The sequence below is a fragment of the Rhinolophus hipposideros genome (assembly GCF_964194185.1).
Source record: "Rhinolophus hipposideros genome assembly, chromosome: 16".
In the NCBI taxonomy this organism is placed as follows: domain Eukaryota; kingdom Metazoa; phylum Chordata; class Mammalia; order Chiroptera; family Rhinolophidae; genus Rhinolophus; species Rhinolophus hipposideros.
The window spans coordinates 24,482,473-24,509,909 of record NC_138062.1 but is presented as its reverse complement, the minus strand read 5'-3'; the positions used below and the strand labels follow the sequence as shown (position 1 = coordinate 24,509,909).

Below are 27,437 nucleotides of genomic sequence, written 5' to 3'. Positions count from 1 at the left end.
CCCCGGAGCCGTCCAGGGCCAAGGTGCCTGCGGCCCGGACACTGAGGGGGAAAAGGAGGCGGGAACCTCAGGTCTTACCATGGCGCCGGCAGAGCGTCTCCCGGCGGCAGGGCCCGCGCAGGAGGCGAGGGGCGGGGCGCGCCCAGAAGGGTTTGATTTTGGCGCCGACCCCGCCCCGGGGCGGAGCAGCGAAGGGGAGGAGGGCGGAGACAGACCGACCTTCGCCCCGACAGCGCGCAGCGACCCCTGGCGGCTCCGCGGAGAAGCAGGCCAGGGTGGGGTGGGGACTTCTCCCTAGTCTACAGACAAGTTGGTTATTGCTATCTTCCACAAATTCTAGAACATTCCTTCATTTCCGAACACCACTAAAAAGGAGAGTATGTTAAATAAACAAACACTCATCCTGCAAACGGAGAAAACAAGCTTTATTATGCTATCTCCGATTTTCTGCATGGTGAAGATATACACGAGACTCTTGTTTCTCCTATGTTTCAAGACAATTTAAAGTTTTATTGTAGACTAAAGCATCCAAAATACTGTGGTACTTATGTAGCTACGAACGTACAAACACTTTGATGCACAGCATTTATTCTTTTCTTTAAATAGGCAGTCAGCATTTTGATTCATAAAAGAACAAATGATGAGAGTATATCAGTATCAGTATCAATGTCAGAGAGAGCAAGACTTAGTGTTCTATACAGAAAAACATATGAAACAGACCTATAAGATGGAATGTACAAATTTTAAACAGAAAAAAAAGGAAGGAAAAAACCCTTCATACTCATACATAGGATTGAAAGGCTATAGAATTGAGAATGACATAAATAATTCTATTACAAGAATACACTCTTGTTGATGACAGAACATTCATGTCATAAAGCAAAAGCATTGTGTTTAAGGCTGTGTTGCTTTCAAAGGTTAATGGAAGTGCTGTACATTCATTGGAACAACAAAGCCAATTTATTAATAGATTTTAGAATATTAATAGCTTTCGTACATTCTCCACAGACAAACCACACAATCACTGCCACACAATTCATCTTCAGAAAGTTTAAGATTAACATCATGATTTGTAGCTTACTGTCATTTAAAACAAAAAATTATTTATTTATACCAAACAAATCTTTAATGGGCACTTAGTTCCTTTATGGCAATACTAGATTCCTATTTATCAAAAATATTAAAATAATTGTAAAATTTTAAACCCTGCAATGTTTACAGAATGCAACAGTATTACAACTTTCAGTTTTAAGCAAAATTAGACGTTTGCAGCAAATAGCTTTAATTTTATCCTACCAGGAAATATCTTTTTAAAATTATGAAACTAAAAATACTCCTCCCTTTTCAGAAGCTGGTGAATAGAGAGGATACCATAGAGTCCAAACATACAAAAAAACTTTTTCCCGTTTGAAGAAATCTGCAGATTACTTGATGGTTATTTGCTATTTCCTCCAAAGCAATTATGTGAACCCTTTAATGTTAAGGATCCATAGACACTTGCTGGTGTACGGCTATTCCAGTTAACTCCATATTAGGACATACCCTGTATACTTAGTAGTAGAAGCAAGTGTGTTCTCATTTCATGGACCTGTAGTGTTTATTTGCCTCAAATCCAGTCAAAGAATTAATTAAAATAAGGAAACTTGGGGACTTGTTTAGTTACTAGAGACTAAAGTTTGATCTAAATACTAAGTACCATTTAAAAAATGGCAAACAGTTATAAAAGCTTTTTATTCATATGTTTCTGAATGGTCAAGTGATTCTCTATGCCCCATGTCCAGCAGGGGAGGTCTGTATGGGGGGGGGAGGGACTCATTGTCACTGACCTTTACATTCTAACTGGCAATATTTTACCTTAAGTGCCCAGGGGAAATTTGAATGGGTAATTATTCAGTGCTACTTATCATGAATGTATGACAGGTTCTGTACACTTGACAAAGAGAAATCAAACAATAATGGTAACCCAGAGAAAAAGTCACTTATTTTAATATCCTTCTCAGTTTACCAGAAACCATTTTCCATCGAATGTGAAAAAATTTCACTTAAATCTATTCGTATCTTAGCAGCACTTTCCCCGCAAAATATGCTTACTATGAAATACAGTAAATGCACATATGTATCTAAATGTGAAATGTTATTTATATTTTAACATATATGATTACATATTGTGAGGGGAAAATATAGTGTTCCTGGAGTGCCCTTAGCATATTTAGTAAAGGATAATGGGAACAGGTCTGAATCAAAATATCTATTCTTTCCTTCCAGTTTGTGTGAATATTGACATGTAAAAAAACTAGCTTTGTCTTCAATCTACTGATTGAGATATCCAGCCTGCTTTGGTATGATGGCTGGTTAACTTCACAAATATACTTTAAATGTTGTGCAAAAAAACCCTTTAAGTAAACTAGTCTTAAGGTCAATAATAGCCTGTGACAGAATCTAAATAGGAAGCCATTTTTACGTGTGAACATAAACTAAAATTAACCAATTTAAAAGGTTTTCTTTTAACAGTCTAGAAGCTATCAAAAGCTTAGCTTATCTTTTATGCAGAATGTTAGTAAACAGCAAAATGAAATTCCCTCCCTAGAGTGTAAGCTCCAAGGTGGTAGGAGTTTTGTCTGTTTTCTCCACCATTATGCCTCCAGTGCTTAGAATAGCGCCTGGCTTCTAGTAAGCACTCATTAAACATAAAGGTTTAAATTCAAAAACATATTTCACTGATGCTAGGAAACAGTATCTTAACATTCTAAAAATGTTATTGAATTTTATAACTTTATCACAGACAGTCTCAAGTATTTTTGAAAACTACCTAACTAAAGAAATACTAAACCTAAATGTAAATCTTTCTGAAAAAAATTTTTTTCAGGTTGATTTGGGCATAAATTTGATAGACAACTGGAAGTAGCTAGATTTCCCTTCTAAATTTAAAAAAGTCCTATATAAGAGAGTGACTGAATTATAAATTAATAAGCAATAAACATCACATTCATATAATTATACATGGGAAATGTTTTCCTATAGTACAGTTCTAAGGTGCTTTCAGTGGAAAAAGATCCCAAAGTCATTATCGAAATGCCAAACATGACATCCTATTTGGTAGAACTGAGTAGAAAATTAAACAGTGGAAATAAACCACATCTTATTTTACAGTACCAATGAGATTAACGATTGACTAAATTATTCTTAACATTTCTCAAAATGCATTTATAGTTTGTTTAAATTAAGTGTAACTCAAGTTTGACTTTTCTTTTTTGACTTGCTTTTTGTTTTTTTTGAAAGCACAGAAGACCATTTTTGACGAAAAGTCAGCCGATACCATCATTCCTGGAAAATGGCAAAAATTAAACTGCTTTAGGACTTGTTCTGTTAGGACAGCTTTAAACTTCTCAATAAAGGAATGTGCTGAAGAAAGGCTGGACAATGCTTCTGTCTTTCAGAGTGCTGCCTATTTCAATACACCAAAGATTCAGCTATATATATAGATATATATAATACATTCTATCTTACCCTAATCATGTATACATAGTCATTTAATGCCTCTACTATTCATTAGACAATGATAAATAACCATAACATGCCCTTACCTGTAATGCTTTCACAACTTTGGTAACACTTGCTTTCTAAGGGGAAACCATTACTCAATCACATGCCTTTGGTTGACACCATCAGTCCTCCAAAGGGCTACTTATGGCTCTCTGTCCTAGGATACTGGTGTCCTACTACATGTGCTGACATTTTGCAGGAGGTAAAGCTTTCGCTTTCGTGAAGTGGAAGAGAAGAGACACATGTGAGAACATGGCACAGAAAACATGACTTTTTCTTGATTACATTCCAGTGCATTGATCTGGAGTTGGGCTGTTTATCAAAAAGTAGCATGACATCTGTAAAATGCTTTTCAAAGGATTAGGAATTTCAGATTTCCCTTTGTTTTTTGATACAAAAGGAGCAGGAGAGAGAAAGTGAAAAGAACACCCAAAAAAGGATCTTTGATCTAACCCAGAATGGATGGGAAATTTGCATTTAATTTTAAGTGCTGAACTCAAGAAGCCTGCGAATCACAGAGAGGATTTTGCAAGACAGTCTTATTTTTTCCTAATTATTTATATGTAGTTATTGATAACCAAAAAATGTCACAATGTCTACTGTAAAAGTGAGGTTAGAAGATTCTCCCGGGTCTTGTGACCGAGGTTAAAGTATACAACTACAACAGATTTTATTTTTGTTTTGTTTTTTGGGAAGCTCTGCACAAAAGCTACCATTTACAGGATTAACAAATAACTTTAAATGTTCTAGTTTTTTTAATGCTTGTTTGATTTGCAAAATTAGTTTAACTACATAAATCCTTGTCCTATAAGCCATAGTTCACCATAGTTCACAGGTGTAAACTTTGCAGTTTTATAGATTCAGTAGAAGAGATTTCTTTTTTAATCCTAAAGGTCAATTACAGAAATCAGATATGCAGTTTTTAAGGAAATTGTTACATTCAGAAATAACCTTGGAAAGTTCGCCCATGATTCCTTCCAGCATGAAAAGTCTAATATAATCTGGTCCCGCGCCGAGATCCATTCCTAATAGTGCAAGACCTTTGTAAGGGGCTGTCCAGCTGCCCACTGTTACTGTAAGTACCGGTAGACCTTGAAACAGTGGTTCCCAGAGTCTGCAACCACAACGTGACCGTCCGATGTCAGGGCCAGGCCTTGGGGGCCATAGAGTGGGTCAGCAGATGTGTTAATGTAGGACAAAAACGATCCACTTCCATCAAAAACCTATCAAAAATATACAGAATGTTATAGGAAAAGGCATAGTACTGTGATGAAATGGGAATTAGAAAACTCTTGGTGCTAATGTTTTTAATATAAAAGCATTGTGCGTAATCCCCTAGATTTATTTAGGTCACTATCACATATACAATCATTCCCCTCCACTTACCTGGTTTTTTTCTCCTCTCACTCTCTATGTCCCAGAGTTACTGACAAAGAACATGCCATTGGAAACCAGAGCTTACTTACATTCTTACAGGAGTCACATTGGAAGGCAACAGCCCTGGATGGTGCTTGAAAAATTACTCTTTATTTCTCGCCCTAAGCCTTCACTTCCCTCTCCAGCTTCACGTCCCTCTTTTATTCCCAATCATGAGAGAAAAATCATCAACTAGATCACAGAAGAATGGTCCCGAGTCATAATATGCAATGAAAAAATAGAGGTTATTTTTTTCCTTTTCAGAAGACAGCAAGTCATAAGAAGTCAATGGTTCAACATGTACGTTTGGATATGAAGTGGCCTTCTCTTGGTCCGTAAGCTTTTGCTATTACAAAATAAAAGGAATAGGAACACTTCTCCTTCAAAAGGCACAGGCTGGTTTCTTTTGACCATTCTGTGCGGCCCATCGGGTGTTCTAAAAGGCAGTGTAACTAGGCAGGCGCTCCAAGGGCCACAACACAGCTCACCATCTGTGATTCTACACAGAAGGGCTTTGTGAACGAGGTTCCCTCTCTGGCTTCTGGTTTCCCATCAGACATGGAATGCCTCTTTCAAATGTAGATGTCCACCGGGATAATTAAACAAGATGAATATATTTCAGAAATAAAAGCATTTAGGGTTACATTTATAGTCTCGTCCCTTTTCCTGAGAAATAGATACCTATATCAGATTCAAATTGCTGACCACTGCTGTCCTCACACAAGCATCTGAATGCTATTCGATTTAGCCAGCTGGGTTCTCACGTGCACTGCACAAGGCCACATTGCCAAGAATGAAAAGCCCCATCTATAAATCCATGTTGAGATCCATGCAAGTGTCTACACAGAGAAATGGATGAAGAGAATAACCTTTCGTCGGTTTAAGGATTTAAAAGCTTTATTCTTAACTTAGAGAAAAATCCAAGTTTTTGCATCTTGGACCCCTTCGGCAGTCTGGCTAAGAATATACAGTCTCAAAACAGTGTTTCATGTTTTTTTTCTAGAATGTAACGAGTTTTATTACTTTTTATGCCCAATTAAAATGCCAAATGCCAGTCACGATACCATTCTTCTTAACCATGAAAACATATTTACACTTATTGTTATTCTTCTTTTAAATTTGTTTTTGTTAACTTTAAATTTTGAAATAATCATAGATTCATAGGAAGTTGCAAAGATAGTACAGAGACAGCCTATGTACCCTTCACCCAGTTTCCCCCAACGGTTACATCTTCTATAATTAAAGTACAATAATGAAACTCAACACACTGACATTGGAATGTGTGTGTATAATTGTAAGTCATTTTTTTTTAACTTTTATTTATTTTAAGTGTATTTTTCCAGGACTCGTCAGCTCCAAGTCAAGTAGTTGTTTCAATCTAGTTGTGGAGGGCGCAGCTTAGAGTAGTCGATGGGAATCGAACAGGCAACTTTGTTGTTAAGAGCACCGCGCTCTAACCAACTGAGCTAACCGGCCACCACTAGTTGTGGGTCATTTTATCACAAGTGTAGATTCATGTACCACCACTGCAATCAACATACAGAACTATTCCATCATCACAAAGCTCTCCCTCATGCTTGCTCTTTGTAGTCACACCCACTCCCCTTTCCCCACCATCCTTAACTCTTGCCCACCACTAATCTGTTTTTCCTCTCTATAATTTTGTTATTTCAAGAATGTTACAGAAATGGAATCATATAGTATGTAAGTGGCTTTTGAAAGTGGCTTTTTTCACTCAGGATGATGCCCTTGAGATGCATCTAAGTTGTTGGATGTGTCATTAGTCTGTTCCTTTTTATTGCTGAGGAATATTCTATAATATGAACATACTACAGTTTGTTTAGCCATTAATTTATCAAAAAAGCATCCTAGTTATTTTCAGTTTTTGGCTATTACAAATCAAGCTTCTATGAACAACAATGTGCACATTTTTCTATGGACATACATTTTCATTTCTCTGGGATAAATGCCTGGGAGTGCTAGGTTGTATAGTAAGTGTATGTTTAGTTTTTTAAGAAATAGACAAACTGTTTTTAAAGCTGACTGTCATTTTACATTCCCACTAGCAATGTGTGAGAGATCTAGTTTCTCTGCATGCTTGCCAGCATTTGGCATTATCAATATTTTAATTTTACATATTCTGGTAAGTGATATCTGATCAAGGTCTTAATTTGCACTTCCCTAAATGTCCAGTGATACGGAACATCTTTTCATGGATATATTCTCTTCAGTGGAATTTCTCTTCATGTTTTTTGCCTATTTCCTAATTGAATCATTTCGTTCTTATACTGCTGAATTCTAAGAATCTTCATATATATATATCTCCTAGGTATAATCTTTTGTCCGATACGTGGCTTATAAATATTTTCTCCCAGTTTGTTGCTTATCTTTTTATTTTATTTTATTGGGGAAGGGGAACAGGACTTTATTAGGGAACAGTGTGTACTTCCAGGACTTTTTTCCAAGTCAAGTTGTTTGTCCTTTCAATCTTAGTTGTGGAGGGTGCCATTCAGCTTCAAGTTGTCCTTTCAGTCTTAGCTGTGGAGGGCGCAGCTCAGTTCCAGGTCCAGTTGCCGTTGCTAGTTGCAGGGGGCACAGCCCACCATCCCTTGTGGGACTCGAGGAATTGAACTGGCAACCTTGTAGTTGAGAGCCCACGCTCCAACCAACTGAGCCATCCAGGAGGCAGCTCAGCTCAAGGTGCCGTGGCCAATCTTAGTTGCAGGAGGCGAAGCCCACCATCCCTTTTAGGACTCGAGGAGTTGAACCAGCAACTTTGTGGTTGAGAGTCCACTGGCCCATGTGGGAATCGAACCGGCACCCTTCGGAGTTAGGAGCACGGTGCTCCAAAGGCCTGGGCCTGAGCCACTAGCCGGCCCCTGTTGCTTATCTTTTAATCCTCTTAACAGAGTGTTTCATAGGGCACATGTTTTTAATTTTAATGAAGTCCAATTTACTGATTTTTTTCTTCATGGATTGTACTTTCGGGCTAAACATTTTTATCAAGTCCTAGGTTCCAAAGAGTGTCTCTTATAATCTTCTAAAAGTTTTATTATTTTATATTTTTCATTTAAATCCAATTTATTTGGAGTTCATTTTTTTGTGTAAGGTCTCTAGCACCATTGAAAAGGCTAGCATACGTCCATGGAATTGCCTCCATACCTTTGTCAAAAATCAGTTGTTTGTATATGTGCAAGTCTATTTCTGGATTCTCTATTCTGTTCTATTGATCTATGCACCCATCCCTCCACTAATATCACACAGTCTCCATTATTATAGCTATATAATAGCTATGTAATAAGTCATGAAATCAAGGAGAGCGATTCCTTTCACTTTATTTTTCTTTTTTCAAAATTGTTTTAGCTATTCCAGTCCCTTTGCCTTTCCATATAAATTTTAAAATTATCTTGTCTATATTCTATAAAAATTCCTAGATTTTGTGTTAAGCCTATATGTCTATTTGGGGAGAACTGAATTTTTATTGAGGCTTGCAATCCATGAATTCAGTATGTCTCTCCCTTTATTTAGATCTTCTTTTATTTCTTTCATTAGTATTTTATAGTTTTCAACATATAAATATTGAATATGCTTTGTTATTATATTTAAATATTTCATTTCTTTCAGCAGTTGTAAAGGGTGTTATAGTTTTAATTTTGGTTTCCATGTTTGTTGCTACTATATAGAAATATAATTGATTTTTATATGTTAATTATGTATCCTGCAACCTTGCTGAATTCTCTTATTAATTCTAGTAAGTGTTGTGTATATTCCTGGAGATTTTCTATGTAAACAATCATGTTATCTGCAAATAGGGAGATTCTTTTTATTCTTCCTTTCTAATTTATAAGCTTCTTATTTCCTTTTCTTTCCTTATGTGCTGGCTAGAGCTTCCAGTATTATGTTGAATGATGAGTAGACAGCCTTGCCTTGTTCCTGATCTTAGAGGAAAAGCTTTCAGTCTTTCAATGTTAAGTATGGTGTTAGCTGTAGGTTTTCATAGATATTCTTTAACAAACTGAGAAAATTCCTGTATATTCTTAGTTTACTGAATTTTTTTATCCTGAGTGGTTATTCAGTTTTGTCAATTGCTTTTTCTGCATCAATTGATATGATCATATCATTTTCAACTGTTAGCCTTTTAATGTGGTGGACTACACAGACTGATTTTCAAATAGTAAAACAGACTTACATCCTTCGAATAAACCCCACTTGATCATGGAGGGATTTTAATACATAGCTGAATTCTCTTTGCTAATATTTTGTTAAGTATTTTTGCATCTATATTCAGGAGAAATGTGGTCTTTAGTTTTCTTTTTTGTACTTAGTCTGGTTTGGGGATCAGGGCATCAGAAGCTGAGTTGAAAAATGAATTATAAAGTGTTCCCTTGTCTTCTGCCTTCTGGAAGAAATTTTGTAGAACTGGCACTCAGTCTTCTTTAAACATTTGGTAGAATTCTCAAGTGAAACCATCTGAGTCTGGAGATTTCTTTTGAGGGAGTTTTAAAATCAAGAGCTATTCTATAATACATCGTCTATATATTGCATTGTGCGTTCACCACCCAGAGTCAGTTCTCCTTCCATCACCATATATTTGACCCCGTTTACCCACTTCTACCACGCTCTCCCCCTTATCCTCTGGTAGCCACTATACTGGTGTCTGTGTCTATGAGTTTTTGTTTCTTTGTCTGGTTTATTTCTGGCTTTCAGTTTTATATCCCACATATGAATGAAGTCACAAGGTTCTTGACTTTTTCTGTCTGATTCACTTCACTTAGCATAATAAGCTTAAGATCCATCCATGTTGTCACAAATGGCAGCATTTCATCTTTTCTCATGGCCAAGTAATATTCCATTGTATTTATGTACCCCAATAAATTTTTAAAAAGGAATATTAGATAAAATTATGAACTACATTTTCTTAATAGTTGTAGGGCTATTCAAATCATTTGCTCTATACTGGATAGGTTGTGGAGTTTGTACTTTTTGAGTAATTGGTCCATTTCATCCAAGGTGTCAAACTGATGCATGTAGAATTATTCAAAGAATTCCTTAATTATCCTTTTGATGTCTGCAAGGTCTGTAATGGTATTAATGTTTTTTCTTTTTCTTTTTCTCTGTCAGTCTTGCTAGAGGTTTGCCAATTTTATTGATCTTTTCAAAGAACAAACTTTGTTTCATTGACTTCCTCTATTGTTTTTGTCTCGAATCTTATAATTCCTGATTCTATCTTCAAGTTTCCTTTTTTCTGCCTGTTTTGTTTGTTTTGCTCCTCTCTTTCTAGCTTCTTTAGGTGGGAGCATAGGTTCTTGATTTAAGACTTTTCCTCTTTTCTAATGTAAGTATTTAGTGCTATTAATTTTCCTCTCAGGTAGAATGGTGGTTACCAGGGCTGGGGTGGAGGGTGGAGGAAATGGGAAGAAGTTGGTCAAAGGGTACAAACTTCCAGTTACAGGATGAATGAGTTCTGGGGATCTTATTAAAGTATTAACTATAATTGCACAGCATGGTGATTATACTTAGTACCATATTATGTACTACTTGAAAGTTGCAAAGAGAGTAGATCTAAATGTTCTTACCACAAAAAAGAAATGGTAATTATGTGACTGTGACACAATAGTGGCTAACTCTACAGTGGTAATCATTTTGCAATATATAAGTCTATGAAATCAACACATTGTACACCTTAAACTTATACAATATTGTATGTCAATCTCAATAAAGCTGGGGGAAAAATTTCCCTCTCAGCACTGTTTTAACTGCATTTTACAAACTTTGATATGTTGCCTTTGCATTTTCATTCAGGCCAATATATTTTTAAGTTTTCCTTGAGACTACCTCTTTGACTCAGGTTATTTAGCAATGTTTTTAAATACACAAAGCAAAATATGTGGATTACAAAGGAAAAAAACCATTAAAATACAATCAAAATATTACAAAATTGTGAAATAGTAATACGTGTGCTTTTTAAACCAATCCATTAAATAAAAAGAAATAGTGATGGGTCTAATAATGACTGTAATTTTGAAGCAGTAATGAGCATAAATGATAATTTGAGAGGTCTACAACTGTAATATGAAAATGTCTGTGATTTCTCTTGGTGACAAAGCTATAGATATTACTAAAACTACCGTGATTGCTGCCTATATTCATAATTAAAGGAAATGATCATTTTTAATTAGAAGTTAGTAAAAATAATATTTTTGTTCAATGGACCTTTTGAATTCTATCCATAGACCCTTTAAGGGTCTATGGGATATGTCAAGAATGCCAGATTTAGAGAGTTTCTAACCCTCTGGTAATAAGTTGACATTTTTTTCTACTCCACCTTCCTTAGTTTGGTACTTCTTGTAAGATTATCTATGGTCTTATGATCGAATCAATGAAGAATGAAAAACATTCCAATTTGGGGACAGCCAATTCTCCACTTTTACTAAATACCAATAACTCTACACAAGTCAATTAGCACTTTCATTTACCTGGATCCTGCTGTTTCCCCAGTCTGCGACAATGATGTTTCCATTGGAATCCACCGCTACACCAGTGGGAGCATTAAACTGCCCATTTCCTTCTCCATTTGAGCCAAACTTCAACATGAATTCTCCTTCTTGATTAAACACCTGTATGAAATATTTTTAAATTGTTTTATTTTAAGTGAAAATAGTTGAGCCAACATTATACATTTTAAAAATATTTATCTGAGCAGGTTATTTATAACAAGATCTATGAGTTAAGACATTCTTCAAAAAAATAATCCACAAATTACAGCCCCATATCACTTGTGGTTTCACAATTTACTGTACAAATCTGATTTCTCATTTGTTAAATCACTTTTTTTCTAGCTTATACCTGGTTTTTGAATAGTTATGTGAAAAATAGTTCTACTATAAATTACAAAATATTCACAAATATAAGGTAAAAATATAAGGTAGTATGAGAAAGTAGAGCTATAATTTTCAACAATATGATTCTTTCTGCCTTTAAATAAATAGCTAAATTTCAAGAACAGGTATTGTATTTCTAACAGGATGGATGACAATTCAAAGTTGGATCAGAAAGTAGCAGTTTTTTGTTAGGCCAGATGATCATAATTTACCAATTTACTATGTCAACATATCAAGAAACAGTAGGCCGAACTTCATACCTATAACAGGAAATTGTGTGTGTGTGTGTGTGTGTGTGTGTGTGTGTGTGTGTGTGTGTGTGTTGGTAGTGGATGAGCAATAACAAAAAAGCTTTTTCTGCATGTATTTTTTTCAGAATATGTTTTAGTTTAAAATAGAGAGTTTACATGACCCTAAACCTTTGATGAAATGAGGCAACCAAGAGAAGGGAAGCCAACAGACCTGGGAGCTAAACAGAACTCAAACTAACACTCTAATCTGATATGGACAAGCAAAGAGTTGTTGTGATTAAACATTCTTATTACTAGAGTGTTACTGTATATGTATCAGATACAGAGTTCTGATTTTGAGAGAATATGTATTTCATAAGACTATAGTAAGCATAATTTTATCTTGATTCAGATGATACTTAATGGTTTTGAAATGTCTCCAGGATATTATTTTGAGTTTCCATTATTATGCTAGTTTCACGTGTAGAAATACTCATTAACAAATCCAAAAGGATTACATGTAAGGCATCATGAGAATAAGGGTTCCTAAAACGTGAAACTGAGGGAGTGCAGATCTAATTTGAGGATGATCTCAGGACCTTTTAGAGATTCTCCTATTGCCATCTCTGTGATTATGAAAATTAAAATGACTCTTTTTTAGTCACATACATTAGGAAAGCAAGACACTTTCATCTTTAAAGGCTAAACTTACTTTAAGAAAAAGAGTCATGACCACTTCTTGAATTACTTACTTGCCAACTAAGCAAGTTACCTCTTTGGTTCTCTGGAAAGGACACAGACAAGAATCAGCTTTCACTAAGATGCCATGTTTTAAAATCTTTCTTGACTCTTTTTTATCTCTTTTCACATAAAATTTTCTAGTTTTAAAGACCAATGGGAGTGTTTGCATGCTTGTGAGAATGCAATTTATTATTCTCCAATCTTTCCCACATTAAGTTCTACAAATAATCTTTTTGTTTGCTTCCTCATGTTTATCCCTCTGAGTCAGTATGTTTTCCTTGGCATAATCCAAATGGTTCAAGTGTTTCTGCTTCACTTTAGAATGATGGTAAATGCCCAATTTAGTCTTATTTGTTCTGCCATGAAAAGAAAATATATACTGAAAGTAGCTAAAGAATTAACTAGACCACCTGTTAGCCCTGACCTATTGGCACTTTTCTCATTTACTAACAGAGAAGTGACTTGAATCCAGAACTATTGCTAACTGCCCTGTGTTACATGGGAAATAAAAAATCCAACTATTCTATAAAATACATATGGCAACAGTTACCAAAAAGAAGCAAAAACACAAAAATACTGGTTTTATTGAGAGAAAAATTGAGTTTAAATAACTAAAATAATCTATCCCTACTGTATTAAAAACTTGAAGTTTTCAGAATCAATAATTATAAATCATATTTTCTCCATCTAAAAGGTCATTTAATTGTTTATAAAGTATTCAGATGAAAACATATTAAGATGCAGAAGTATGAGCAGAAATTGTTTTTATAGCTTTGCTTTTTATAATGTTTTTATAACTTTGATGATATTCAGAAATCAGAAATCCTTTTCTGATTTCAAAATTTTGCTCACCTCAAATACCACTCCACTTGCAAGTCTTCCCTGATACTTAGAAATCTTCTGCGTACTTCTAGAACCTTATATGTACGAATTTGTACATAATCACTTATTGCTATCTTCCTTGCATTTTGGTTACTTACATATGTCTTATTTCCTTCTACAGTGTCAGCCAGGGCTGGTAAATAGGAGTCATCCCACATACCAATGCCAGGTGATTCACAGAGCCTGCCTGAAGCACTGGGACAGGAAAGACTCTGGGGCCACATTGTGCTTCATAGAAAAGAGCAACTTGATAAACATTACTGTCTTCCTGTGCAGGGAGCAGGATGGGCGGTAGGGAGCATCTACGGCAGGCGTTTGCTGGCCTTTGCACTGTTAGGATACATATGGGTATTCTGATTGAATGCCCAATAGTTAAATGACTGATTCCTCTATAAAGTGAGCGAAGGGTAGGAAGTGAAATAGCCTGTGTCATCCTTTTATAGATATGATCATTACACAGGATTGTGACAGCCCCCTGAGTGGAGGGTTGCAAGCCCAGTCCTCGTTGCTCTCAGTTTCCCTACACCTCTGCCACTGACTTTTCCCACTGTCCTCTTCCCTTTATCAACACACCTCCCATAGAGGTGAGAATATGCAGCTTATTGGCATTGAGGGAGGTAGAAGGCGGGGGGACGGAGGTCCACCACTATGGTTGCAACTCTGGAGAGACAACATGGCAGAAGGCAGCCTTGGAAGTGAGCAATGGTGGGCATTCTTTTCCCTCATCCTACCCCTCACCATAGCTCACATGCTCTACCCTTTGCAGAAGGACTTGACAGCCATCAGAAAAGCTCAAGCTTTTCCATTTACTCAGGTTAAAGATTATCTTCCAGGATGAATGTGGGAAATGAAGCAGTGAAGGACACAGAAGAGAGAGCACCTTTAGGTGTTAAAATCCTATCATTATCTATCTGTTCCAATTATCAACACTGACAAATCATTTTTAAGTTTGGTTGCTCAATGGTTGTCTCTAAGTGCAAACTTCAGTCCTTGGCATATCACCTATGCTGTTTCCTTATTACCTTTCCTTTAAAATGCCTCACTTTTTAAAAATTTAAATGAATTTACTTACAAGGAAAACTTTACATCACTTCTATAAATACAAAACCAGTATCATGTGATGTAAACAGAAGGTAACCCTAAAAATAAATACATGGCTCTTAAAAATGTCTGCCTATGACCACCTGGCGTGGTTTCAATGGAACATCCGTCGCACCTTCAGAAGCTTGGTCGAGAATGGTACGAAACATTTTCTAGCTTCAGTAAATAAGACATTTGTTTTGAACCACTTTATTATTTCCTGATTTGCTCATAACAAAGGTCAAATCTTTCTTCCCCCTAGACCTAGTAAGAAAGATATACTATCTGCTACTTGGTGGAGGGGATGGGTGGTTTTTTCTAAGGAACACTAGTGTGAGAAAGCATTCTAAGAAGTACAAAAGAGCCTATATAAATCTATGCTAGGGCTATTCTGCTCCCAAATCTGTTGCACCAGAGTTCTAATATCTAATTTTGTTTGAAACGCCTTATGATGCAGGAAATTGAAAAAGCGACCTTGTTTTAATTATTGAATAGCCACAAAGTATTAAGCTTCAGAAAGTTCTGCCTCTCCAAGTTCAAGTAATTGCTTTTTCAAATTTAATTTTCAAGTCATCTTCATTTACACCGATTTCAAATTAAGAAACTCATTGCCACCATATTTTGTTCAATTTTCTGACTCACCAAAGAGTGTAGGTCCAAATTAAAACCTGCATCTTTAAAAAGAAGCAAAATCTGATTTTTTAGATTACCTCCTTGAAGTCCTGTGTGTATACGTGAACATTACGTTACTTTCTCCCAGACTGATTTCTCAATGAAAAGTTAAAAGTTAACAATAAATGACGTGTTTATAGTACCTTGACAGAATGATTATGGAAATCTGTAATAATAATCTCATTATTGCTATTTACAGCTGCAAAATGGGGACCTGCAACAAAGATGGAAAAAAAATATGCAATGACCATAACAACAAAAAAGATTATAACAACATAGCAGTTACAAAACTTAATATATGGCTAAGTTATTTAAGAAAGAACGAAGAAGTTTAGTCTCAGTCCTTGACAGAGCATTCAGCCAGACCTCTGGCTCCAGATAACGGGGATCCTCTATCATTCTACAGTTGTGACTGTCTACTCTGACTTCTTCCAGGTCAAGCTAAGCGTATCAGCACCCCTAATGAAGTGGGATGAGCAATAAGCATCAAAACTCATTCTCCGCTCCACCATCTGAACGTCACATCTGCTAGCTTCCCTGAGCACGTATTAGTCATTTTAGGGTCCTCAGTTCCCACTGAGGAAACACATGGCAACTCTTAGCAGTGAGAAAAAAAAAGACTCAAATGTGTCACATTTTTTAGAAAGTAGAGCAGAAAACCCACATTTTATAATTTTGGGTGACATTCAGAACCTGGCAGAACTGGAGACAAAAGCACAAAGAAAGATTATGCAAATTAAGATTAAATGACAAAAGCATCCTTTCAAAAAGGGAAGTTAATAAACCATCTTCTGCTTCTTCTCATAGACGTGAAAAACTAAGTAAGCTTGTGGCTGCAATAGTGACACACCAAAAAGAGACATAAAAGAGACGGTCCTTCCCTTACTTAGCAAATACTCTGAACTCCCACTCGCTTACAATCACTTAAAACGGTGAACAAAATTCTCATTCAGAGGCTCTTTAAATAAAGCGACAGCTGGACAGAAACGGGAGTTCTACATTGTTCCTCAAACATTCTTACTTAAACATATTTCATTACAAAATGAATGTTTCATTGACTACTAACATTCGAAGATTAGACGTCTGAGTTGGAAAGTGCCAGCAATCAAAACCACACATGGATTACTGGTCAACTTCCTGTGGGTGGAATCACTGAGAAGTGCCTACCCATGCTCTCGCTCAGATTTCATCCCCAGTATCTTTCCCCCAAGCCGGCAAACACACTGGGGGTGAGGCATCGTCAGCATGCTCCGACCTCATGCAAATGTGAGCAGAAGAGGCATAAAAAAGGGGGTTTACGTATTACCATCGAGTGTACCTGCAAACTGCCTGTCCCCATTGCCTCGGCTCCCAAACCTGGTGACTATTTTCCCGTTTGGCTGGAAGATAAACACGCAGCATGCCTTGTTATCCACAACAATGATGTGCCCATTGCGGTCCACGGACACTCCCTTGGGCCCCATCAGCTTTCCTGATCCGATTTTTGTCTGTTAGAAACAAGGATGGAGGTGAGGTTTACAACACTGCAGAACACGCAGACAGACATGGGTTTTAGTCAACATGGACTTGAACATTCAAACAGGGGAGCACAGCAACATATCCCACAATGATCTCCTGTCTTGGAAAATTATCTTGTCACGTCTCATTATCGGCTATGGATAATTATATGAAATCCTTATTTTTTTTAAGGAATTACCACCAAAAATGTTCTGGAATCCCCTTAACCGGGATCATAGCTCCCTTCTAAAGAGGCAGCGGGGCATAGAGCAAAAGGTCCCTGGATTAGGAGTACGGAGACAATCCTCCGTCACTTGCTTTGGACACATCTAGCACCAATAGATTTAATTTCCTGGAGCTTCAGATGCCTTACATATTAAAAAGTGTCAAAAAATAACCTCAGTAACCTCCAATGGTATTTTTGGAATATATATTAAAGTAAAACAATGCAGGGAAAGTGCTGAATGTAAAGCAGAGCACATATTAAGCCATCATTGAAAGGAAGCTATGATTGTCATTATTATATATATATTTTAATTCATGTTGAAATCGCCAGGCATCTGCCACTGAACTTCACTAGAATTAAGTTCCACACATCCAGGAGAGATGTCTGTTTTATCCAGCACCATGTACTCAGAGCCAAGCGTGCTTCTTGGTCTCTAATAAGTACTCAATACATATTTCTTTAATATATTAACTTTAAAACTCTAGCATTATTATAAGGTAAAATGATGATTAAATGGCTCCAATTTTTACAGTATTCTAAAATGGGAGGAAAGCATTAGATTTATATCAAATATATACCCTATGCATTTTAAATCTTATTTATTTTTCCGAGTAGACTACAGTGGGTACTTAAATGCCCGCATACCTTTACTTCTGTAGCTCCATTTTGTAGTGCTTAGAAAGAAGTACTTTACTCATTTACCCATTTAGCTATGAATTCCATAAACACTGACTGAGCACCCACTAAGTGGCACTTGGTAGACAAAGACGAGTAAGACACAGCTGCTACCCTCGAAGATGTCTCGATCACATTGCAGAGACAAGCGTGTCTACTGCGTGCCTTACAAAACTCAACATCACAATAACTAGGTCACTCAACGAACTGCCTGGTATCTAGTCTTCAATTTGGTAGATTTGGGAGAATTCAAATAGGCCATCTCAGAAGCCACGTGGAACAGTGACTTGATGAGACAAGTCACTAGAGACAAGAAAGGAAGCAGCCAAAAGAGAGCCTGGTGAGTGAAGACGATGGCAAGAACCACCCTTCTCCCTGGTACCAAGGCTTACAATGTCAGAACGAAGTAGATCCCTGTGTTTTCACAAAAGATTTATCAGATATGTAATAAAGCAACATGCAGAACAGTGAGTATAGTCTGAGCCCATTTGTGTTAAATGCTTTTATATATATATACAGTCCTGGAGGAGAAAGTAAAAAAAACCAATGGTATTTATATCTTAGCAAGAGATATTAGGGGTAGTAGGAGAAACTCTTCCTTTTCATTTTATATTTGTCTATAGGCTTGTTTGAAAAATCTATTTGCCTCTATTTCTTTTTAAATTAAAAACTTTAAATCTGGAAAAGTTACCTTCTCAAAGCTTCTTGTTTAGTTCTTTTATTTTCCCTCTCTATATTAGTGCTGTCTAATAGAAATATAATGTGAGGTACACATGTATCTTAAAATTTTCTAGTAATCACATCAAAAAAAAAAAAGAAAAAAGAAACAGGGAAAATGAAATTGACTTACACATTTTGTTTAACCCAATATATCCCAAAGTGATCATTTTAACATGTAATTACTATAAAAATTGTTAATGAAATATTTTACTTTCTTTTCTGGGGACTAAGTCTTTGAAATCCAGTGTATTTTTACAGTCACAGCACATCTCCATTCAGACCAGCCCCATTTCAAGAACTCATATCCACGTGTGGCTAGTGGTTACTGTATTGGACAGCACTACCCTAGACACTTCTGAGATCTCACTTATGTTATGGCATCAACTTTCACCTCTATGTGTACGATTCTCAAATCCGTATCTTTAGTCATTACCTATATTACAAGTTATCATCTTAAACTCAATGTCAAACCCAATTTATCTTCCTCATATCCACCATTGAAAAAAAGAAAACCCAAACTAGCACCTCCTGATTTCCTAATTCCTTTTGTGATACCACAGTTCCTCCCGTTCCCCAGCAGCAAAATTTCAAAGTAAAATTCATTCTTTGTTTCCATCAGTTGGGAACCTTAGTTTTCTCATCTGTAAAATGGTAGCTCTGCTATTTACTGGGTTTTGCAGATGTCAAAGCATAAAGGTTAGTGTCAAGCACAGAGTATGGCACACAATCTCCTTTTCCCTCACCCTATTCAGCTGGTATCACACCAGACCCACAGGATTATCTTCTTTCCCAACAGAAACATGAAGATATGTGCAAGAAAGAGTATGGAGAGAGGGGTGGGGACTTTCCCAGAGTGGGGGTTCAGACTCTGTATAATCTTTTATTCTTGGAAGTTTGTAAATGACAGATTCAGAGTTGATCTCTTTAGAACCAAGAGACACGTTTATTTAGGAAGGAAACAGTGGCATTCTGGCAAGGGAATGTGTTCTATAAATTTGATTCTGATTCGGAAATCTCACCCAAAGATCAAAGAGACTATAACATAATTGCTTGCAAAGAAATTACATACTTTCTTTCATGACTGAATGGAAGATACGTCAGCGGAATCAAAAGGAAAAGAGAAGACTCTCATTATTAAAACAAGAATATTATTACTACCCAACATTATGAACACTAGTTGTTCCTAGAATGACTCAGACATATAATACCAACTGGATGGTAATTATGTAGTATTAAAAACAGAAAATAAAGGATTACTGCCATTCTATCATGTAGTGAGAACTGGTGTAGTTCTAAAAGAAAAAAAAACTTAAATGTTGAACCGAAACCGCTTTTCCTTCCACTTCCCTGCATCGGTTCTAGTTTAGCTGCATTTGATTCTACCAAGTGAAAAAAGAATTACTGCATTTGGCCTGACAGTGTGTCCCCTATCTTAAATAGAATAGTAAGTGAAGATATTTTAGACCCTGGCTCTGGAACTGTTAAGTGAAAGTATTTAGCTCAACAAATAGGTCCTTAAATTGAAGAGGGAAGAGACGAGCTATTTTAGAATATGGTGGCCAGGGTCCTTGGTATCTGTTCTGGAGTCACAAAATTTCCTAGATGGACCAGAAGATATAAGTCAGGAAGGACGATGGAGAGGAAAAAATTAGAAGCATATTAGGGCTAAGAAGTTAGTGAGTAAAAGAAAGAAAAGGACAAAAGATGTTACATCCCTAGATATATTAGGAATAAATAAAAAGAATACATGTTTATGTTAAAGTTTTGTCTTTCTGAGAATCTGTTTAGTTTTACTGAACCCCATCGAAAAAGAAAATAAGTATCTCTCAGTATATGGTTATGGACGTCACACTTGGATGAACTCCCATTACAGTATTAAAGTGTGTTCACTTGTTATCCTGCTACCTTTTCTTTGGGTTTTGATCAACATCTATCTTAAACAAAAAGGGGGTGTGGTGGGTATGTTGAAAGTATACCAGGTCCATTCCCCCAATCCTCTAGGGGGTATGAGCATTCTTTAGCATTTATTCCAGTTATTACTAGTACCGTGCCAACCTTGAGAAACCAGTTCTTCCAGGAAGAGTGTCTATTACATATAGAATACAGAACCACTGAATGATAAATGAACACTTCCCTCTTAGATGTAAAACTTCTGTTTCAATATGTTTTACTATATTAGATATAAAATATTTCAATAGCGTAGATATAAAACTCCTGTTTCAATGCCTATTTCAGTTTTCATTTCTGAATTTAAAAAGACAGGTCATGGTTTTGCTGGAGTATGAAACAAAAACAAAGGGTGTCTCCAAACTAGATGGATATTTTCAAGAGGTTTCTGAATAGTTTTCATTCTATTGATGTAGAAGTTGTCATATTTGGGTATGGCTTACTACAAATACAATTATGAAAACACAAAAGAAGGGGAGTAAGTTGGAGATACAGGAAGGCAAGAGACCTTTCTGTGTATATGGCCATCCTACAGAGACAATACATCGGAAGTGGGACAAACAAATCAATTGAAGAATTGTGTATAATCTGGTGAAATTAAAAAAAATAGCTTTTTATTCTCCTAGAAGAAAAAAAATGCTGCCCCATACAAAACAGAGGCTCCCATCTGAGGATTAATAATTACGTAACTTGTTTAACAAAAATTACATGACTGTAGTGATCTAACAACTTTAAAAAGGAAAACACAACTTCCTCCAATAAGAGACTGATGAGTGAACTTTGTTCAGGCTTCAGGATTACAGAATGGATTATGAAAAGCATCATCTCTGAACATTTAGACAAGGAAGGGATAACTACCAGGAGCCGGTAAGAGGTCATGAAGCCCAAATCATAGCTGACCTAATCGACCTCTTCTTTTGGACAGGGTTACTAGAGGCATTGGAAAAGAACATTTCTTAGATGCCTAATTCATTTAAGGCACATATAAAATCCAGAAATAAAATCTCATTTAATCCTTACCCAAATCCTATGAGATAGATTTTTATATCCAAATTTGGAATAGGAGGCTATCAAAGCTGAAGGAAATTACATAATTTGCCAAAGGCCCAACAGGTAGTGAGCCACAGATCTGGGATTCCAAAGGGTTGATCTGTTTGAGTTCAAGTTCATGTTGTCAACTGAAAGAGAAGCCTCTAGATGGGGAATACAGAAGGCGTAGTACATATCGTCTTCAAAAACACCTTTGATGAAGGGTCTCATAATCTCTGAACAAGTGTCGAAAATGGACTGGAGGATAATATTCTTTGATGACACCTTAGAAGAGAGATTTCTGTTAACAACAGAGAACTCTCTACTCTTAGGTGACTTGCTAAAAAACATAGAAGATGATGCCGAGAGTGATAACAAATATGTAAATGAGGGGATCCCTCAAAGTATAGTTCAACTTACAATTTCTCCATGAAGCCAGCCCCCATTTTCTTTTCCTTTCGATTCCTCTGGTATATACATTACACTATGGTTCTAGACTGTACCAAAAATTTATGACTGATTAAGGACTGACATGAATTGTTTTCTGTCATTTGTTCTGTATTAGTCTTTTTTCCTCAAGGGGCTTGTATATTTTTAAAAGGTAGGGACCATGTCTTACAATTCTGTTTCTCCCATATCATCTATCACAGATCTGAGAAAGCAGAAGACACTTCATAAATGACAACCTGTAGATTAATTAGGGAAATGTAAATTGCGTCTTAATAATCCTTTTCTAAAGGTTATTGTTTTCCATTGAATTGAGGTAAATCTGACGGTATAAAAAATGCTGACTGGGTAGCCTAATTGCTTTATAAAATGAAGCCACATTTAAGATATATCTGAGTAGATTTATGACAATATCATTGTTATTCCTACTTCGTAAAACTTAGATGTAACACAGTCAAGATGTCTTTGTGCATAAAGAATAGTTGAGTATTTTATTGGATCTCAAAAAAGAAAAAGACAATTTCATCATCTATTTCCTAGTCCTTCTCTCTACTGTTTAGTGGCCAGTTGGTAGTTACTCTTACCTTAAACTTCCCATCTGAAGAGAAAATGCTAACCCATTTATTATCATAATCTGCAATGATGATGTCCCCGCTGGGATGAACAGCTACCCCTGTGGGCCGCTGCAGCTGCCCGGGAGAGCGGCCTCGTATGCCAAAACGACTTTTGAATTGGCCATCATTGGAAAATATCTGTAAAACAAATTACATTCATTGGAATGAGAACTCACACAGAAATGAGTGAGGCAGAAACAGAAACCTTTGTCATATGTACAAACTCTATTTGAAGAAAAATCTATACACATATTATAAGCTTCCCTTTCTTTCCTTGTATTATGTACTTCAAGTCTTAAGTAAGAAATATACAACTGTACCTACTTTACCAATGTAAGTGGTTAACGGTATACAATTAGGGGCCATACCTGCACACATTGGTTGTTACTGTCTGCGATTAATATTTTTCCATTTGTAGATGCAGCTACTCCTTGAAGATTTGTAAATTCTCCTTTATTTCTTCCTTTGGTACCTAAAAATAAATCATAAAACCACAGAAATTAAGCAATAGAGAAGACTTCTCAGTTTCAGCAAGAGAATTATTCAGTCTTCCATAGGTAATGTGAGAATGCATTATTTTAAAATCATACTTTTAAAAAAAGAGAACATCCTCCCTCCAGACCTAATCCACATGCTGCTAAACTCTTGCAGACCAAGCAAGTCTTTGCAAAATCACTTTTTCCAGCAAATGCCAATCTTCCCTTATTAAGTTGTAGCTGCATATTAACATGATTCAAATATGTTTAGATTCCACAAAGACATGATAATAAAAACTAACATTACAGTTGAGGATATGTAATAGGAAAGGGCCTTATTTTAGACTTTGGCCAAAATCCCACCCTCTCAGCAGCTCTTAGAAAAACCATGGACACTTGACTTTCAGTATTATTTTCACAGACTCAGTATTTCATAGGCTGTATATTTTTCCTGAAAATGTAAAAGATATCCTGACAGAGCACTTTCTGGATGAAATAAATAAGAAAGGCAAAAGAAAATTAATTAATCCTAGTAACATTCTCATCTTTACTGTCTTTTTCTTCTAATGGGAGAGATGGGGCAGGAGACAAAATAGCAAAGGCATCTATGGGTGTGGGGACAGAGCTAGGAGTGCAGTTTCCAGGCTCTCGCCCTCACGTGAAAAGGTGCTGGCTCGGGTAGTAAATGGCCATCAACTGTGATTGGATGGCCATCAGCTGTGGCTAGTTGGCCATCAGCTGTAACCAGTGAGCCATTGGCCACTAATATAACTGCCGTGGCTACGCTAGTGAAAAATGGGGGCTAGCAAGAAGATGGTGGCCGAACCTGCAAGTGGAGCATTGAGGGCTGCAAACAGTGTGGCTCCTGCTTCCTGTGTCTCCAACCCAGCCACCAGCGAGAATATAGTGGTATGACTCCCCTATCTATGGCTCTGTGGGTGTTTCTTTTCGGCCTGACCATGTCCTACATTCTTATGTGGGGACTGGGACTAGAGACCCCAGAAGAGACCCCGCACGACAATGGGTTAACAGATGTCTGTTTTTGTTTCAAAAGAAGTGCTTATAACTTATTTCAAAGGGACCATGTAAATAACAATGGATGGAAACAGATCAATTTTGCTCAGAAATGACCCGGGAGGAGGTTTAAATTTTCATAGAGAAACAAAGCTATACTTCAGTTTTATAATTTCATTTGTATTCAAAAGAGCAATTTGATACTTTGCTTTTAGACATCAGTGCAGGGCCTTAGGAAAGACTGGACAAGATGCTGACAGTGCTAAACTTCAATTTAAACACAGCTTAAGCACTGCTTAAGAATAGTTAGACTCTTGAAATCAGATGTTTTTAACCTTATTTCTTATGTATTTATTTACTGTTTTTGTGAGGTTTATTTTTTTTAGTTTCAGGTATACAAAACAATGTAATAGTTAGACATTTACACCTGTCACAAAAAATTTTGTAGGGTATTCAATGGACACTTGTCCTAGCAGGGAGACCACTTCATGGACGGTGTAGATGCCTGACCACTGCGCTATACACCTGACGCTGAAGCTGAATAATAATGAGTGTCACCTATAATTTAATACCGTGTTTCTCCGAAAATAAGACCTAGCTGGACCATCAGCTCTAATACGTCTTTTGGAGCAAAAATTAATATAAGACCTGGTCTTATTTTAATATAACATAAGACCCGGCATAATATAATATAATATAATATATTATAATAAAATACCAGGTCTTATTTTAATTTAAGACCCGGTATAATATAATATGATAATATAATATAATATAGTACAATATAATATAATACTGGGTCTTACATTAATTTTTGCTCCAAAAGACGCATTAGAGCTGATGGTCCGGCTAGGTCTTATTTGCAGGTAAACATGGTATACATATATACAGTGACAAGATGTGGAGTACAGCATAAGGAATAGAGTCAATGGAACTGTAACAGTTATATACGATGTCAGAGGGATCGTAGATTGGGGAAGGGGAGCTATCACTTGAAACCAGATTTTTAGGTTAGGAAGTAAAACTGGTAATAGAATTAAACTCAGACTAAAATCAGCAACAGAATTTCTGGGCAGAGCCATCTTAGATCACCTAGTTCTCACCAGATCCACAGGGTAGTTGTTTTATTGACATCTGGACTCTATCTTGTTTACTCACCACCTCCGTATGTTATCTACTCTCACTAATGTGAAAAAAAATGTAAGGTCCCGATTCTCAAAACAACATCTTCCACAGGGCGGAGGAAACTGTTTTATTTTATTTCAAATGAGTCAGAAGAGATGATCTTTTATACTTGGTCCACACAGAAACTTTGCAACATGTATGTCTATGGCATCAGCTAATACTCTAAAAATGGTGTGTTGGTTCGTGCTGGTGGGGGCAGGGGAAGGGATGGTTGAATAACAGCGAGTTAATGGGTAAAGCAAAACTGAAGGACTGGGAAAAGAAACAATTCTTCAAAAAGGCTCAGTTTATAACTACTTTTGAAAAAGTAGTGGAGGCAAGGTCGGGGTCTCTTAAGACTATAAGATTAATTTATCAAAACCTTTGATGAACAAAAGCATGGAAGCGAGCAAGATGAGGACCCGAGGACCAAGAAGAAACATAATAAAAAAGCAGGAGTCTTACCACTGAATTGGAACCTGAACAAAGTAAGAAGTGACTGTAAGGACAGCCCAGGCTGTTCACGGTCAGTCCTCGCTTATGTAAAACCGGAAGTGCACTGTGGCTTAGAGGGCACAAAAACAGGGGAAAGAAATCCTGAAAACGGGGAGGAAGGCGTGCGAGTAAGAAGCCCCTGAACATAGTAGATGGACATTGGTTTGCTTGTCCTTCTGGTCCAGGTAGGGACAAAAACCTGCCCATTGCCCTCTTTGATTTAACCCTTTGTCCATCCTGCTAAGGACAAAGCTTGTTCCACTGAGAGAAGGCTCTGTAGGCAGCAGCAGTGGATGTGTGAAAGGAAGGGGAAAAATGGGGAGAATAGTGTTTAGTAGAGGTTCGGGGATGCCTTAGTTAGTCAAACAGATTTTGTTTTGCTTCTGAAAAACATAGAGGTGATGTTGAAGGAGGGAAACTATCTGAGCAAAAAATACTAACACTTTTTTTTCTTTGCAGAAGGAAACATTTTAGAATGAATGACGGTAGAAATGGGAAACAATTGTATTTGGGGGTATAATTTTAGAATGGAAAGACATTTAGCTGGACTCCATATCAATACCACTCCGAACAAGGAAAAGAAGACTCTTTGCCCACTGAAATGAATGTGAGATGCTCAGTACCTGCCAAGATTGATGGGGTCATGAGAGCAATGGAACTATGCTGCCGAAGAGAGGACCACACAGCTGGAAGGGGGTCCTCCATTCTCCCCTGAGCTCCAGGGTGATGTGTTGGCCCAGCTCTTATTCTTGGTCTCAAGTTAACTAGAGCTTGAGTCTGTTGCCCCACATGAAAATAAAATCACAGGGTTCGAGGCACGTCTGTGTTGCTCCAAGATTGCTTACACATTTTTAAAACAGCTAGATGGAACAGGCACTGCCATTTTAATTTTCTAATATTTATTTTTAAAAATGCTTTTCTTACGCCACATGGCTCAGTGTCTAAATAGCTGGGATTGGCATTACTGGTAACCTCCTCTGATTCGAATGAACATCTTTTGTCTCGTCAGAGTCATTGACCATTGTTTCTTTTTCAAAACTCCACTGGTGCTTTTTAAGCAGAGCCGGATCACAGTATCACTCATGAGGATTAAAGGAAACCACCAGCATACATTCTTGAGGGTCAACTAATGCTGACAATTTGTTTCTCACTTGCAGTTAAACTAGAGAAATCTTGATATTGAGTAATGATCCCAAACTATAGTCTATCATCATTATACCGAAATGCCCACAGTCCAAGTGCTTATAAAGTGTTTCATGACCAAAATAAATAGAAATTCCAAAAGGTACAAATAATTTGGGATCATGCTTTACTCTTCCAGATTTTTAGCAAATTCTATTTAGACTATAGAAAAGTCCCCCCCAAAGTATTCCAGATACATAATGAAAATTAGTTCTTTCACAATGAATCTAAATGTGGCACATATACAGCACTTGTAAAATGTTTTCCCATCTACTTGGTTGTAGAAGATTTCATTTGATGGCTACATTTTGGCTAGTAAAGCAAGTAACATGAATTTTAAAAGTAATTATAAACAATTTGGCAACGATTCCATAAGGTAATCAAACTCGTTTTTCCCAGATGTTGAACTAGCCTATGACGCACAAAATGAATTTTTAAGCCAACAGCTTCTCCTCCCTGCTCCTCCTGGTCACCTCCACCCATGGCCCCAGGAAGATTACAGAAGT

At 36.7% G+C, this 27,437-nt stretch overlaps 1 protein-coding gene across 11 annotated transcripts in view; it reads right to left on the bottom strand.

Annotated features, from left to right (window-relative positions):
* Nucleotides 1-408: 408 nt before the first annotated feature.
* TRIM2 (tripartite motif containing 2) overlaps nucleotides 409-27,437 on the bottom strand; it is a 131,021-nt gene continuing 103,992 nt past the window's right edge. For 7 of the 11 annotated variants that reach the window (XM_081077314.1, XM_081077310.1, XM_081077313.1 and 4 more), the window contains 6 exons: nucleotides 22,969-23,072; nucleotides 22,571-22,738; nucleotides 16,752-16,932; nucleotides 15,589-15,659; nucleotides 11,436-11,576; nucleotides 409-4,766 (listed from right to left, as the gene is read on the bottom strand). In XM_081077314.1, the coding sequence (XP_080933440.1) occupies nucleotides 4,614-4,766; nucleotides 11,436-11,576; nucleotides 15,589-15,659; nucleotides 16,752-16,932; nucleotides 22,571-22,738; nucleotides 22,969-23,072 (818 nt within the window). In that variant the 3' untranslated portion in view covers nucleotides 409-4,613. The remainder of the gene's footprint in view (nucleotides 4,767-11,435; nucleotides 11,577-15,588; nucleotides 15,660-16,751; nucleotides 16,933-22,570; nucleotides 22,739-22,968; nucleotides 23,073-27,437) is intronic. The other 4 variants (XM_081077307.1, XM_081077309.1, XM_081077315.1 and 1 more) reach the window with 1 other exon arrangement.